We start from the raw sequence: 17,052 nt of genomic DNA, 5'->3' as shown, positions 1-17,052 counted from the left end.
GCCACCGCTATTCACCTAATCTTGCTTAAAATCTCAAACTACATGGAAGTGGGAGAGTTTTCAATCTTCCTGTTTCAAAAAGAACGTGTTTTAGAGAGAAACTAGTCCTTTACCCATCTGATGTACACGTTATTAAATTAAACTTGGGAGACAAAAAAAAATGAAGTTAAAAAAATTATTATAATATCCATATTCAATTTTGTTCTAATATTTCCAATTTAGACTTAGTTTTGATTGAAAAAATGTTTATATTTAGTTTTTGTCGATTTTCATATCATTTATGCATAGCGCGTGATTCTTAAATCAAATAATTGATATTATCGGGTCAAACATAAAAGAAATGGCATGGCAGCACATAATTAAGAATGATGGCAGGAACCAGATGGGTAACATGACATGGATAAACAGAGCTATTGCCAACCAATGCGTTCCATCTTCTATTCATCAGCTGTCCTATAACAGAAGGATCAAGTTTCAAAACATATCGGGGCTGGGAAGGATGGTGTAATTGTTTAAATCGAGTTGCAACCTAAAGTCTAATACGGGAGTTGTGAACCTTAAAAAAATAAAGAAAAAGGGCAGAATGAACGGTAGCTGAATTACAATGAGGACGCTCGAATGTCAATTGGTCATTCTCATTTCCACATAATTTAAGTATTTACAAATGGAGCAATTGAGCGACAGGCTCCAAGTTTGTTGAAAAGAAAGCAATAAGCTCCGACGTGGAGGTTAAATATTTGCTACTCGAAGGAACCGGGACTCCGGAGAAACATGCAACTGTTGTTAGAAGTTTCTGTTAGCCCAACATTACCGACAATTACTTCAATGCGATGAGACTTTGATACCTTTAAGAACTCGCACGCGTCTAGAAGTGTCATTGGTGTTTCCTTTGGTAAAGCGAATAACCAACAAGGGCAGACATCAGAAAAGTCCATAGCACCTGCACATTGAGTGCAAATTCATTAGCGGGTTATCAAGGGGAACAGGAATACTGAACAGTTGGAACAGTATTACATTTCTTTCTGACCAAATGACACAAGGACCATCCAGTTTCAATTCCAAAGATGCTAAACCCCTGGAACAATATTAGGTTCATTTTTCTCTCAAAAAAGAAAAATACAAAAAAAGAAGAAAAAGGTTGCTTTTGATCAAACAAAATAGGGACCGTCCAGCTCAAATGTTTGATCCCATTGTTGCAACAAATGGTAGCAGATTTGGAGATGCTAACATGGTTCACGAATGTCATTTTCAAAAATCAAATTCATTGGAAAAGCAAGCATTTAGAGTTCCAAAAACCGTGTAAACATGAGTAAAATCCAAATTGAAACAGACACAGATTACTAAAGGAATTACAAGTACCGTGTTGATAGTATGCCATCTTTCCAGCCTTTTGATTCTAAACTGCATATCCTCAATTATTCCTTCCAAAGGAGCAGCCTCCCTGCTCGGAGAGGATTCTGAAGCTGAGCTGCTTCCCTGTCAGTTTGGCCACAGTAATATAAAAACAGTAAAATCATCAGCCGCTCAACCTTGAAAATATATTAGAAGTTATTTTATCAAATAATGGTTAGCTCTTTTAGACTCAACAGAAAATGATGATCAATGGAAGTGGAATAAGGTTTTCTCTCATTTATGCAGTTTGTTAAGTGGAAAGATGTCCTGGCCCTCTCTCTATATATGCTACCTATTTCAACATATAAAATTGGACGAGACTGGTCTTACACTAATTTTCCCTCAGCTAAAATCAAATTTCACTATCAGATGGCTGCTATCCCATTCAATCATAGTAAATACCTGAGATTGTATAAATTCCACAAGTTCCTGCAACCTTGCAGCTTGTTGAGCATGAATTCCACTGTAACTTCTTTCCATTGCAGGTAATCTTTCCAAAATGATCTGCAGGTAACTCTGAAAGTACAACAAAAGAGCCAGCTCTCACAATGAGAGGCCAGAGTAGCCCAGTGCTAAAGGTAAAACTATACAAGCAGAACTCGAGGCAAAACCTTAGTTGTGTATGAACCATCCAGTTTAAGTGTCGAACCAGCAGCCGCCACAGCTTCCTTATTAACCCCCTTGATCTGTATGTAAGGACTAGGGGTGTCTTGCAGATGATCAACCTCGATGAGAATCTACACATCAGAATAAAATGAAACCCATTCAGAAAGCCTCGTCTATGACACACCTTGTGTATGAGAAACAGAACACAAGTAACATGAAAACCTGGCATCATCAAGCATTAGTACATAACATTATGAAACTAATTATCAGGCACTGAAATCCAAAACTGTTGTTGTTAATTTAGTTTATCAGTATCTATGGTTTGGATTTCATATGAAATTTCCTTTAAAACAAGTTCAAAATAACCAAAACTCAAAGAAATTATTTTTGACAAATTTAATTAATAAGAAAAACAGAAGTGAGGACTTGCACAATTTTGAAGCTTGGATGTTTAAATTACAGGAGCTTATAAGTATAATGAAGAGAAAAAAATCCAGGCATATTATACCTTTCCATCTTGGTAGATATATGCAGATGCTTCAATGTAAGCTACTGCTTGATACCTGACATCACATGATAACAGAAAACATTTCATTGACTTGTACAAGAATCCACCAGTTCTTCAGCTATAAAGCATTACAAAGAAGAACAGTATAATGCTTAATCGAAGTAGAAAACAAAAGTAACAAAACTAAATGATAACTTTGTAGTTTCCAAAATAATGACATCCTAAACTGCTAAGACAATAGGTTTGGGTTTGTTTCCAGCAGTTCAGTTTATATAACTGATTAAAAGAAACAAACTGCTCTTCCCTGATATCCAGACGATGAAAGAATTGCTCGCATGCTATGATACAAATGCACAAGGATGGACCAGAGTATTTACTTGGTGAAAGGTTTTGAGCATGTCAACTCTCCAAATACAAAGACAACAGGACTCAACAAGGTATATATAAACACATACTATACCATTTATTTTTTGTCTTAACTGGGAATGATTATGTGAAGATAAAAAGAAAAGCAAAATCATGTATGGTCTTACCCGAGGTTAAGAAGTCCAGCAACTGTGCTGATGCTGATATCAAAATCCACTTTTGGTTGAATTATAAAATTCCCTTCTCTTAAAGGCTAATGTTGAGTACATGTAAAATAAAAGTCAAGCATTCACTAGAATATCGAAAACAGAAAATACATTATAATTGACAAGGAAAAATACCATATAACTAATGCATTATATACAAACCTCCCGTATCAACAATGCAAATCTACCGTCACAGATTCTGACTCGTATGCAATCACCATCTGCCAACTGTCCATTTGTAGGAAGTCCAGGGAGCCTTAAATATATATCAATGAAATTCTGAACAGAACTGCACAACTTCACAGGATCTAGGATTTTCAAAATATCTTGATAAGCCACCTGTTAAACATCACAAACAAAAAAGTATGTCAGATGCAAACCACCGTACATAAATCTTCAACAGAATCATCATAGCCCACTTGCCTGCTTATTACTCTTCAAGACAAACGAAGAACTCTCAGGGGAAATAACAGGGTCAAAGTCATTCCGAATTTTGAGCTGAAACAATATAAGAATACTCAAAACCCTCAAGGTTAAACTTGCAAATATAATCCTCAGGAATGCACTGTAACAGAACATCAGTATTTTGAAGAGAGCAGTAATGCATGCATAACATTAATAGCAACAGTTTGTGTGTTTCCAACATAAAAGATGTAGATGGTTTAGTGTGAAATTACACCAGCACAAATGTGAAAAGTCAAGAATGGTAGTCATCTCCAGAAAGATCTGAAACAAAGGCATTTCAGAGATTCTATCCGATCCATTTTGATATAAAGACGATGACAAATTCGATCTTCGGTTGATTAAACAATACATGACTAATGGCTTTCATTTATTATGAGACAACCAAAGTGACCTTAATCTTGGCTCTTGGCCATCCTAGGGACCTTACCTTTTCTACTAAATGTTATAGATATTTCTAAAATTTTCCAAGAGGCGTCTCAATACAAGAAGGCTTGTGTTAGTTATATGTACATGTGTCTCTGCTTGGGGGAAGATAAAACTATTGCATGGCCAACATTTAGAACATGGCAAACATTGAAATACTTTTCATACTAAAACTTAAAGAACAATAAAATGATCAGACAATTGGGGTCTACTAACATGTGCATGAACAAGATGTGGCTCAATATGCTGCTGGAAAATTGGAAACACTGTCATCATGATCTCATTTTGGGACATAAAACACCCCCCTCTGCTTTTATCCCTTTGAACTTGAGAAATAAGATGTGAATGAACACCACCAACCTGTGTTCACAAAACAATGAAGTTACATCACAACTAAACTAACCCATCATCAATTGAAAACTTCTTTAGAAATCAGAACACCCACACACACACACGGTTTCTCTGAAAATAAAAGCTTAAAAGAGGGAATGCAAAGTCATCTTACAACAGCAACCCACAAGTCAAGTGATATTCGGATTTCAGGATGCAGAGCATACACCCCTTCAAAAATGATCTGCAAAAGCAAGAATGATTTAAAAAGAAGTCCACTAGCATAACATTAACTTAAATCAAAACTACGGGCAAAGGATTTCATAAGTGGAAATATCAATTGCTATGATCATATAAAACTGTAAAGATGCATTGCATGAACATTTTTTCTCTAATTAGCCTGCATCAACATGAATAAAACTTATAGCCAGTGGACCAATTCTACCATACAGTGCAAACAGCCTGCGTATAATGTAAAGCTGAAAAGTAATAATTTTGTCAAAAGTTTGTTTGACCCTTCCTAACATCTTCAAGTTCCATTTCCACTAAATTCTTAACTCCACTATGCATTTATCTAAAATACTCCTAAACAAATGTAGCATTGAATACAAGCATATAGCACCAAACTTAAATATCCTTAATGGGGCAGGAACAACAACTGAAGACCCAGCGTTTAGAGTTCAGTTAGGTCAATGAGAAGCAGTGCAAGTTCAAATTCTGCAAGGTTCACCACTTGTTTGTCATAAATATGCCTTGTCTTGAGACAAGCTTTAGCATTTTGAGGGAAGAGATTTAATCACGGGTAATATTTTTAGAAGGCTCACGTTGTGAAGTCTCCATACATGACTTGATGATGTAAGACATAATTTGCAAGTTATTAGCAAATTTTTAAACTGGTTGAAATAGCTTTTGTACACTTCACCTCTTTCCACTTCCTTCTGTTTTGCCTACTCTCTCCTCTTTTTCTTATCTTATCCCCGTCTCATTCAGATTGAGAGACCAACGTTGTGCACCGTCCCCCACACTTTCCCTCTATCCCCTCTTCTTAATTTGTTATTATTAGCATTATTATCATTATTCTAATTTTCAGAGCACAAGTAGAAACTATTATTAGAAAGAAGAATTCTACCGCACAAAATTGAGAACAATACATCCTCCCAGAAAGGGAAAACGAACAACAATCTTGATCTAAACAATAAAGCAGTCCAATCCTTTTGAATATCCACTAGAGAAGCACGCCTAAAAGCAGCTGCTAGATGATACCACAAAGAAGCCAAGAAAACTATCTTATCCCACAACAACAGCCCAAACATGAAGTGATTATTAAAACTCGCATTTTTATCCATCCAAATGCACCAAAAAACTGTACTGACAGCACATCTCCGTAAAGCTTCGCAATGTTTCTCCCTTTCAAAACTCACCAAAGAAACCAACAAAAATTGTTTACTCTCCTCAGTATGGCCCAAGACCAAATGCAAACCATCATTGCCACATACTCCAAGCTGTAGGACAATGAAGAAATACCTGAATCTGTGATTCTCCATTATGATAGAACATAAAATATTTACGAGGAGATAAGACTTTTTGAGGCCCTCCAATTATCAAGAACTTAAAGGACACTTTGCACCCACGGAAAGTTTTCATTATTTCTTACTTCGAAAAGGTTTGCACCCTAGCACCTGCAATTCACATAACATTTTATACAAGGCTCCACTAGAGATAAATTGTCCTTGTAAAAATGCCTATTTGCGTAATAACATGAATAACAAAGCCACACTGAAAGGATAAATTGTCTTCACAAAGAATCTAGTGCATCTCTAGCTTCCCATAAGCTTAATCTTATCATAGTAAGACACCTTAGTCACAGAATAAGGTTCCTAATTGAAACAACACTCTAAGACTTAAGCATGCAAGTAGTGTACTGTACCATAGCCAACCTTTGCCTCCCCATTGACACTTTGGGCTTTATGTCAGAATGTTATTGGAGGATATCGTTTCTTTTTTATTTTAGAAGTTTAATAAAAAGAAAGCCAGAGAAATGTTATCGTGTAATATATCACTGAAAAATAAAAAAATAAACCCATGATAGCAAGTTCCAGAAGCAATATAAGTAAGTGTAATAACAAACCACACCACAGTCTTCAGAAACTTCAAGTTCCTTGAATCCACTACGAGCACCAGTCTCCAAATCAAACATGGGTACTTTTGTTCTTCTACCATTTCTTATGTCACCAATATTCTGAAAAGGAATTATGAGAATAATAATTGTATGGCAAATGCAAATATTTTTCCAGGAACTTGAAAGACAAACCAAATGAAATAAATTTGACTTCTCTTCGAAGCAATTGTCTGCAATTTCTACCAGCAAAATGCAGAATTTGTCACACTATCTATAAGCCATAATTACAGAAGAACAAAGAATATGTATCTTCATCATATTGCTCAAGTGAATATGAAAAGGTACTAAATTCACATATTGTTTGACAAGCTAAGGGAATTTGGTGAAATAATTGCATTTCAGAGAAAATCTCCCAAATTTCAAGTGAAAGTTGCATACCAAAGCAGGAAAATTATAAAGCCTGTTGAAGCCTACACATTAAAAGAAGAAAGACTTAACAAATAAAGAAGGAACAAACAGTTTGTTACATGCATGGAAGGATGTACAAACAAGTATATGCCGAGTTGCTCTAATGAAGGACGTAAAATACTGCAAAGGACCAGCTAAGGCTTGGGCAGTTGGAGAATATTCTTGAAAATAAAAACCCCCGAAGAATGAGGAATCTGCCAATAGTCTTCTAAGAAAAAATAGCAGTTACTAAACAATAAGGCATTCCTTAAAAGTACCCTTCTTTTCCCCAAGTCAAACCATTTAGAGGAAAAGAAAAGGATTGTGGTATGAGAAAACAGAAATACTTACAAACCAAAAGGGAGTTCTCATAAATGATAAATGCTAACATGATAAGGGAGGTCAGGAAATATGAAATAACAAGGTGAGATCAGGGATACAAATTTATATATCCAAATTATAACAGAATTTGAAGAATTCTCAGTTGTCATGCTTAGATGATGGAGAAGGATGCTGGTGTATAGATAGATCTCTACTAGCCACGCAAAGTATGAAACAAAAGCTTGACTAAACAAATTTATATTTTTACTCAAATTCTGTGCTCCAACTAACATTTCCAAGTAATCTTACCAGACCAGACAGAACAAATAATAGTATTATTAATCTACAAAAGATCTCCATAAGATGAATAATATTATGTCATCCTACCTTTGAAAGCAAAGACAGATCAAGAGAGCTAAAGTCATCGTACTTAAAATCCTTCACAAGTTCAGATTTAAAATAGTTTTCAAGGGAAACTACTTCACACCCAACAATGTTAGCCATTTTGTGTGCCAAACTTGTTTTTCCAGATCCACTTGGGCCTCCTGCAACAACAATGAGAAAGTATTTAAAAAATAGCAATACTTATGAAAAAAAAGTAAATTACTAAAAGCAAACACCATAAAGTTACAAGAAATTAATTCCCCAAATGCAATATTTTTGAGTGCCGGACTTGCAAATTCTGAATTTAGGATATAGGGACACGGTTTAAAAATTTCCAAATTTCAGCTACACTTGTTCTCATATATTCTATATATAATATTCATATTTTTTTTCTTCTGAAATATGACAAATAATCTTAAATTAATTACTATAACTACATATTTTGTTGAATTTATGTGGACAGCCCTATAAATAACAACACCATATAACCTAGTATATAAACTATTCTCAGTTTCATAATTGTCAAGGTCCAAAATTAACATTATGAGAGAAAAAGCCCAAAGACAAAACCAATGATCCAATAAGAAAAAATGTAACTATCACAAAAAAAAATTGATTGTGATTATTGGAATTTAGATAAAACTTAGAAGAATCCCAAAAACATTGTCAACATATGTTATTTTCATAGCAAATAAAAAACATGAAAGTTTCCCAATCAAATAAAATGCTATGTCTGAAAAAAACTTGCCATACCCAACCCATATCTTGTACCGGTACTTGGGACATGTCTTTTCAAGACAAGTATGCCCTGGTAAAATCACGAGTCTAAGAAACAGAGGTGCATAACACTGTTCCTTGTGCAATTGATAGAACAAGTTGAGCAAAAAAGAGATGGTTTGATTCGGTTTCCATTTTCTATTTAAAATATATATATATATATATATATATATGAAAAAAGGATATGAAAACTTGTTTGTTTTTGTTTTCCTTTCAAAAAAGTGGTTTTCAAAACTTATGTTTAGACTATTAATCTATGATTTAGGACTTGAGATCAAGCTGGGATCAAGTCTAGTACGTTTCGGGGTCAGGCTGGTACTAGGTCCAAAAGTTGATGGCTGGACCAAGACCAGTTCTAGGGCACCCTAGGGTCCGGGTGGAACTCGGTTTGGAGCACCCGACGGTCGAACTAGGATCAAGTCCAGGGCCCCAAGAGTCGGGCTAGGACCAGATCTGGGATGCTTGAAAGTTAGGTCGAGGGATCGGATTCAGACACCCGGGGGTCGAGTTGGGATCAAGTACGGATTGTTCAGGCTACCATGAGTCAGAACGATGTTGAGTCTAGGACATCTAATGTTAAGACCAAGATGCTTGGAGTCCAGTGGAAACAAGGTTCAAGAGTTATGGGTCAATATCAATGTGATTGATAATCGAGTTAGGAATGAGTGAGGGATAGGGTTGTACAATACAATTTTGGATAAGAATTAGTTTCACTAATTCCAGTATAGGATCGAGACTAGGTGCATTTTTTGAAAAAAGAAAAACTGCCCTACAAAACAAGTTTATTATTTTTTAAACAAAAATATTTGAAAAAAAAACAAATAGAAAACAGAAATGATATCAAAAGGCTCCTAAGGAAACTTGTAATTTGTTATAAGATGGACTAGAACAGCACATAATGCTGTCCTTACGTTCAGTTGCTTTCTCAGCATCATCACCCATTTGCTATTACTTCATTTGTAAAATGGAAAGATAATTAATTACATACCAATTTCCTATAGGCAAAGCTATTTAAACCATCCATTCTAACAACGATAATCTGTACTAGTGGCTGCTGGCATGAAGTCCCAATGAACACCTTACAATATCACACGTTCACCAAAACTGTTATATGTATCACCAAAGCAAGATTTGTTTTTCATAGTCAATTACCAATATATAGGCCCAACAACTCATTGCTGATATAGAACTATAATATAATCTCCTCCACTACCGACCTGTAAGATAATAAAATCTAGCATATAATAGGATGATCTATGATTGAGCTCTCCAAATTTTACCATCTTAGTCGTAGCATCTAGTGAATAGTAGGTTCACTAAGCTGAATACCGTTTCCATGTCTTCTAGAACTGATTGCAGTAAACATTGTTAAATGAGAAATATGTATGATCTTTGACATCGATATTGTATTAAAATTCTTTATTTCGTGTAAGAATACGCATTTTCAATCAAGGTCACTGTCAAACCAAATTAATTACCAGTATTATACTATGCTCAGGCTTCTGAGACCATTAACATGAGATTTAATTGTGCACATCAGCCATATGAAAATTATCAAGAATTTGCACCACCAACTGAACTACTTTCAAAAACACTCTATAGCTAAAAAACACAAATTATTTTCCCAAATGTGGGTGGAAGGGTGGGTGGGTGTGCATAAGCGTGTGTGTGAGAGAGAGAGAAAGAGAGAGAGAGAGAGTTTTAAACTTCAAAGCATATATTACCGATTCCAACAATGACAGGGGAGCCTTTATTCTCCAACAAAGCCTGAAAAAATATGTAAAGTTGCACAAAATTACCAGACTGATTATACCGGTAAGCTTCTTAGACTTGAAGTATAATTTCGCCAACACACATTTTAATTTTTTTACTTGTTACCTGTATTGCTTGAACAGCAAGAAGCAATCCTCTATCCAAGTCATATGAATCAGGCAGAGGTGCAAGCTTCATGTTATCCCTGCAAGTGGAAGAATCTGTGGTTGCTTCATGAGAGACTTCTGAACAAGAAACATAATGATAACACTCCCAACAATATAGTCCATCACCAAGAACACTTAAAGAGCATCTGTAACAGTTCTTCCAGATAGAGGACACTTACCTATGACGGAACTCCCATGTGACGTATCAGATGATGTAAAATGCCATGTTTCTACCATAGGCTCCATTTTAGATTTTGTAGGAGACCGAGTCCATGGCTGAGATAAATCCTCAAGCCGATTAACAAGGTTTGGTGTGGTACGGATTGGCCTTGGGGCAACAATAGCCCTTTCTTGATTGCTTGTCGTAGAAGTATTAGGTAAAAGTGGTGGGGTATTAAGACGTGGTACACCTGCAAGTGGAATTAGCTAATTGTAGAAAGTTGTAACTTTTGATCTTTATCATACAAAACAACCAAATTCATAGACAGAGTATTGATCATTATCATGCCAATTCAAACCTTTTCTCTCAAGTATCAATTCAAGATATGACTTAGTGATCCAAGGTCCATTAACACCAATCCTCATTGCCTCTGCTCCAACGGTCTACATAAGAGAAGAATAGCCAAGATAAAATGTAAGCTTTGGCCAACAGTTCTCAAGTGCAAGTCCAAGGACCAATCTAATTCTGGTATTGAACCAAAAGTAGCACATAAGAGATAAGCTATTTGCTGCAACAATGGAAAGCGCAGAAACTATCGTACATATCATATAGATTGAAGAAAAAATGCAACAAAAAGTGGATGATACTATTTAGTGGAAACTCAAGCTGGGTTATGGAACATGTCAATAGAGTAATGAGTGAAGATACAGCAGCCTGTTCAGTTACATGCCAATCATGTACACTACATAACAAAATAAGAAATCCCCATCATGATTATTAGGTAAATTCTACTAAAATCTGGCACATCAGAAGATTCATGAATTCACATCCCCCCTCCCAATGCAAAACACTCACAATGGAGAATTTTCCTTCATTCAATCTCCCTAAAGCAAACAGAAAAAACCCAATGCTTCATGCACTCATGTGCTGAAAATTATCAAAAATAGTTATTTGCGTAGCCTTTTGTGGAAAAAAATCCCGGGACGAGATCATGTTTCATACCTATTTCTGGAACAATCCAAAGGCATTTGGGAAAATCACTAACTTAGCAGGATTGGAGCTCTCTTATTATTCATTGGGTTTTTACCTTCACTTTCTTTTTATTACTTGCTGGTGGATATGTTACTTTTGTAGATTCTAATCTTTCTAATAAAAAATATTTATCCCACAAAATATGCGCATGTGAATGTGATTGTGTGAGTGGATAGTGATGATGGTGATGGTGATGATGATGAAGGTATAGAACTATTTTATTCTACAAATTATCCAATGCCTTACTCAATTGCTCACCCAAATATAAGAACAGAAAACAAATAAATGATTTATAAAGCCTCCTTCTTGTTATCTTAATAAGAAAGATGGATCCATACTTTCCTATCTGTTCCCCTCAGCACAATGAATGTCTCACTAAGAGTATCAATGGTCTCTAATGACATTGATAGATTGCCATCACTAACAGATGAAGATGCCCGTTTATAACTCACTACAACAGTGTACCCCAAAGCCAGCAACCCACCGAGTGTCATTCTTCCAACCTGTCAACATTAAATGATTAAATAGGTGAGTAAAACCACCAGAGCTTGAGAATTCTGAAATATTACAGTCTAATTTTTAAGAGAACTGAACATGCATTTCAAGTACTAACTAATGCTATCCTATAAAAACAAAACCCTATAAAACAAAGAGGAATCTACAGATTCCCAACAACATTAAAACACATGCATTTGAGAACTCTAAGCTACCAGTTTCAATAATGATAGGGTAACAGCATTGATTGGAAAGTAAGGAAGCCTATGTGTCTTGAACTTTAAGGACCACATACTCAGATACTATTGCCTAAATAGTATGGATCCTGTGCTGAAGCTTCCAGAAGACATCGAAATGTCCTTACAATCCATGGAATTTTTTCCTCGTATCTGTTTATTTTGAGTTTATGTTCATTGATTGATGGATAAGATGCCTGAATAGTGTACCCAGCCATTTGTAGTTTAGAGGAACAATGATTATTTCACACAGATGTTTCCACCTTCCCAAAGATCGCACAGTGTACCTAAGGTCCATGGATTCCCTTCTACTTTAGGATGATTGAAATTAGTCTTACAGCATTTTTAGAAAGTTGCAGAACTGTAGTTTAAGATTTATATTTAGGGAGAGAAACGAGCAATTAAATTCAGCACATTGCACTTGCAGTCATTTCTATCTGAAAAGTAAAGCTGTAAATTTATTCCTCTACATTAGCCACAGGTGTTCATTTCTATCTAGAAAGTGATATTATAAATGTATTCCTCGATCATGTTTACAGTTACATGTGAAACACAATAGATTGCATCATAAACAACCAATCAAATACAGTTTTTATATAATGACCTCTGCTTCTTCAGTCCACGTTTAATGCTAGAATTGCAGACTGGAAAGTCCCTTACCTCAAACTCAGCTTTTGGCCTGATAATAAAATGTTTGTCAACAATTCTCTGGTCCCCGAGTGACAAATAGTATTTGATACCAGACTGTCGCACCTTGATCCAATCATTTGTCCGTGCTTCTTCACTTGCTGAAGGAGGCCTAAGGTACATCTCAATAAAACTGCAACCACCATAGAGTTCCAATCAGAATTATTGGCAATACAAGCTCAGGAATAAACCACTTGGTTTTGCACTGATATTATGGTGAGAAACAGCATGAGAAGTGAGAATCACTAACTTATCTGTATGTGCTGTTCCATGGAAGGCATAAGCAGAATGTCCACCTGGTGACTGTAGTGACAGTTTAGCATTTAAGTAACATTCAACAAAAGGGTGCAAGTGATGAATAATAAGTTACAGGCGAATAATGAACTGCAAATTTAAAAAGAAACGGAGGGAAACGTGAAGTCCATGAGCAATAACAAGAAGTGCAACAAAATGTAGTTCCAGACACCCGTCACTGTTAGGAAACAGCATTTTGCCATGGTCTGTGCATCATATGCAAATTTTCTTTGCCAACTAAAAAAAATTTGAACATTACATAAAATCTTCAGCCTTCAATAGAATTTCACAACTATGTCATTCACACAGTGAGCATGAAGGACATGGTTGGTTCTTGACTATTTAACTTAGCAATGAACTATGGAAAACTGAGTATACCTCACTTCTGCATTTTAGCTTGTAGATCGCTTCTCTAAATGATGAGACAAAGCTGTTGTTTATTCTGATCTGCAGAGTAAAACCACGGGATAAAACGCAATTTCAAAAATTGTAGAAGGTAAGGAAAAGAACCCTGACCTGAGCATGGTGAAGGTCTGGTTCAATGTGTTTCCTAAACATTGGGAAGATGCTGTCAATAAGGTAATCCAACGAACAAGAATCCCCAATGTCGTATCGAACTTTAGAAAGAAGACTGAAGTGAACTCCGCCAACCTAATCCACCAACCACATTTAGAAATCATCATATTCGAAGCTTGACAAAAAATGATAGCTTCCAGCCTCTTATCCAAATTAAGATATAACTTCAGATTATAAGTTACCACAGCAACCCGAATATCCAGTAAAGAGCGCAGTCTTGCATGCAGAGCATATGTACCATCAACTATCACCTAAGAACAAAAAAAAGACATTAAAGAAATGAACACCACGGAAGAAAAGGATAATCATAGTAACAGTTGATTTCACTGGCCTACCACTCCAGATGATATGCTCTTTATTCCTTTGGAACCAATACGTCTCTTCTGTTGGTAATCAAACACTGGTATCAAAGTATCTTTTCCTTTCGTCAAATCCTATTTCCAACACAAACAACCATGTAAATATAGACAAAACCAACTTGATGCAGAATGCATTGGCATAAATTTAAGTGAAGTGATATACGGTTGCTTATTTTATAAAGAAAATCTTCTGACACGTGACCAGAATAGGTTTCTAAAGTATTACAGTTATGTATTTCGAAGAACTGGAAAACCAGTCAACTTTAAATTATAGACTTGTCAAATGCACAATCCAATCCAATCAAGTAGCAAAATAATTTGAGAAGGAAATGCAAACCTCGAGATTTTGTACTAATGCGTCGAAGTCAATTGAATCCAAATCACTCACGTCATCGACTCCAGTGCGATAATTCTCCATCGATATAACATCACAGCCAATTACAGACGCCACCTTCTCTGCTAAGCTTCACAGATCATCAAACAAACAAAGAAAGTATCAAAGAAATTGCGCCAGTAAAAAAATAAAATAAAAGAATTGTATAGTACAGAACACATACCTTGTTTTGCCTGAACCGCTAGGACCACCAATGCCAACAGTAACAAGACCTTCCTTTTTCTCTCTGAGCTCTTGAAGAGATTTTACCAGTAAATAATATCCGTGATCAAAAGACTGCATCAATCCAATCCAACAATTAATATTAATCTGATTTTTTTCATAAATTAAGTAAATAACGGAAAATTATAAGAGAAGAAAAGCATACCACATGAAGAGGGAGAGATTGGAGGATGGAGGAGGAGGATGAGGAGGATGAGGAGGAAGTAGAAGGTTGCTGCTGGAAGTAATCGCGACCTCCTTCGTGGAATAATCGCTGAACAACCTCGTCGTCCATTTGTCAACAACCGCACCAATCCTCTTTCTCTCTCTCGAGCCAGAGGAATCTAGTGCTGTTGCTATTAAAGAGAAAAAGAATCAGTTTTATTGTTATTGATATTATTGTAGTTGCTTTTTATTATTCTGGTGGTGCCTTTATTTTGCTTGCTTGCTTGCTTGCCTGTGTAAGCTCTCGCTTGTTTCTCTTGCCTTTCACGCTTTTCTTTCTTTCTTTCTGTTCGTTTGCTTTTGCTTTTGTTTTTCTTTTTTCTTTTTCTTTTTTCTCACTGTTCTCTACTTTGGTTTTATTAATTAATGTCCACCTCACGAATTTTTAAAACAAAAATTGCAGAAAACAGTGTTATTTAAAAAAATAATCCTCGATGTTATGATTTGAACAAATTTTAACATTTCAAATTTAACAATATATGAAAAAAGTTTCATATATTGTTAGCCTAGTTCTTTAGTTGAGAGGGTGTTGTGCATTTTTGACGAGGATTATTATGATAAATCATCTGGATTTTATGAATTTATATTTGAGATTTGAGATTTAATTTTTTATTTATAAATAATTCTGAATTGATTTTTAAATTTGTGCCTATTATTTGAGCATTTGACAAAATCTGTCAAGTTTTTTTAAAAATTACTAGATGATATAGTTTAAAGCAATATTAACGGAAATAGATTTATATTTGTTTGAATTCTTTGAATGTGAAATTGGATTACTATTTCTATTAAGTATTTTTAATTATTTTTTCAATTGAACCGGAGCAATCAGGCATGGTTATGAAAAACAGAGATTGGATTTAAAATATGTTTATATATTGCTTTTTTTTATATCATTTATTCGAGATCTTTCCTTGGCAAAATGATCTCTTTTTTACGCAAATTTACCGACAGAGATTTTGTCTTTTGTTTTGCTTTCTTCATTCATCAGTTAAGAAAAGAGTGGGAAAATAATTCATATTAAAAACCTAAAAACAAAAACCTTTGCCTGCTTGTCTAGGAAAAGTGATTTTCTATATATTATTTTTGTCCATCTATCATTCAAAAAGTTATTCAACAAAAAATATTTTTAAATCCAAGTAAAGTTTGATTTGTTTGTCAAAAAAATATATTTTTTATCTTGAACGAAAAATACTTTTTAAAAATTACATAAAATTCAAAAAAAACCCTAGTTATTTATTAATTATATCAAATTTAATTTTCAATCTCATTATTTCTATATATCGTGTTTTGAATTTATTTATTTTTCAATTTTATTTATTAAAATTTGATTTAATTTTATTTTTATATCAACTTTGATCTTTTTTTTATTATTTATTTTTATTTTATTACTTTCTTGATTAAATTTTTTTATGTATCAAATATGATTAACGTACTTTTGATTGTATTTATTTTATTTAAGATGATTTGTAAAATTATATTTTTTATTAATTTTATCATTTTTAACTTTTTTATTTGTTAGATTTGGTCTTAATATTTTGATTATTATTTATTTTATTTTAAATAATTTAAACAATTATATTTATTTTATCATTCTTCAGTTTTTTTATTTGTTAAATTGGTTTTTTTTCTCTTAATAAACTTAAAAAATTATTTTTTAACTTCTTTTTTATTACATAACTAAATACTGAAAAATAATTTGCAATTTATTTTTCATGACATTATAAAATATCATAAAACAATTCATTTTATAAATATTTATTTTCTATAAAAATTATTTTTTAAAATAAAATTATTTTTCAACAACTAAACATAAAAATGGTTATAAATAGCAATCACAATTCACATGAACACGCCACAAGCCCATGGGTACGGGTCAGAGGAAATGATGTGCCCATGGGAAAAAATTGACAGGCCTGAGACCTGCAATGCACAGCACCGTGAAGGAATAATCGAGAGAGAGAAGAAAAAAAAAATAAAACAAGTTAAACTTTGTCTGGCCCCCATTTTTGAACACGATGTGTTGTGTTCTTTTTTAAAAAAAAATTCAAATACATCAAACTAAAAGATGATAATTTAACATAATTTTAATGGACACAGATAAAGGTGACTCTTGTGTATAAATATTATCAA

General features: G+C 34.3%; 1 protein-coding gene across 6 annotated transcripts; it reads right to left on the bottom strand.

Moving 5' to 3' along the window:
• Positions 1-581: 581 nt before the first annotated feature.
• LOC7488397 (uncharacterized) lies at positions 582-15,172 on the bottom strand. 6 transcript variants are annotated; one of them, XM_052455119.1, is made up of 27 exons: positions 15,155-15,172; positions 14,864-15,053; positions 14,660-14,772; positions 14,440-14,566; positions 14,079-14,177; positions 13,926-13,994; positions 13,684-13,818; positions 13,546-13,614; positions 13,124-13,176; positions 12,847-13,006; positions 11,794-11,958; positions 10,782-10,866; positions 10,443-10,673; positions 10,223-10,341; positions 10,069-10,111; positions 7,571-7,728; positions 6,425-6,535; positions 4,472-4,540; positions 4,183-4,326; positions 3,502-3,576; positions 3,241-3,417; positions 3,040-3,125; positions 2,507-2,561; positions 2,004-2,129; positions 1,795-1,908; positions 1,360-1,476; positions 582-940 (listed from the first exon to the last, which is right to left on the bottom strand). In XM_052455119.1, the coding sequence occupies exons 2-27, from the start codon at positions 14,990-14,992 to the stop codon at positions 875-877; spliced, it is 2,895 nt and encodes a 964-aa protein (XP_052311079.1). In that variant the 5' UTR covers positions 14,993-15,053; positions 15,155-15,172; the 3' UTR covers positions 582-874. The 6 variants fall into 6 exon arrangements, with proteins under 6 accessions (XP_052311079.1, XP_024462843.2, XP_002311502.4 ...); XM_024607075.2 differs by lacking the exon at positions 15,155-15,172 and having other exon boundaries at positions 14,864-15,147; XM_002311466.4 differs by lacking the exon at positions 15,155-15,172 and having other exon boundaries at positions 10,223-10,317; positions 14,864-15,147.
• Positions 15,173-17,052: the final 1,880 nt, after the last annotated feature.

Source organism: Populus trichocarpa, chromosome 8 (assembly GCF_000002775.5).
Source record: "Populus trichocarpa isolate Nisqually-1 chromosome 8, P.trichocarpa_v4.1, whole genome shotgun sequence".
Taxonomy (NCBI): domain Eukaryota; kingdom Viridiplantae; phylum Streptophyta; class Magnoliopsida; order Malpighiales; family Salicaceae; genus Populus; species Populus trichocarpa.
Note: the sequence above shows the minus strand (reverse complement) of the source record. Positions and strands in the feature narration are given on the sequence as shown.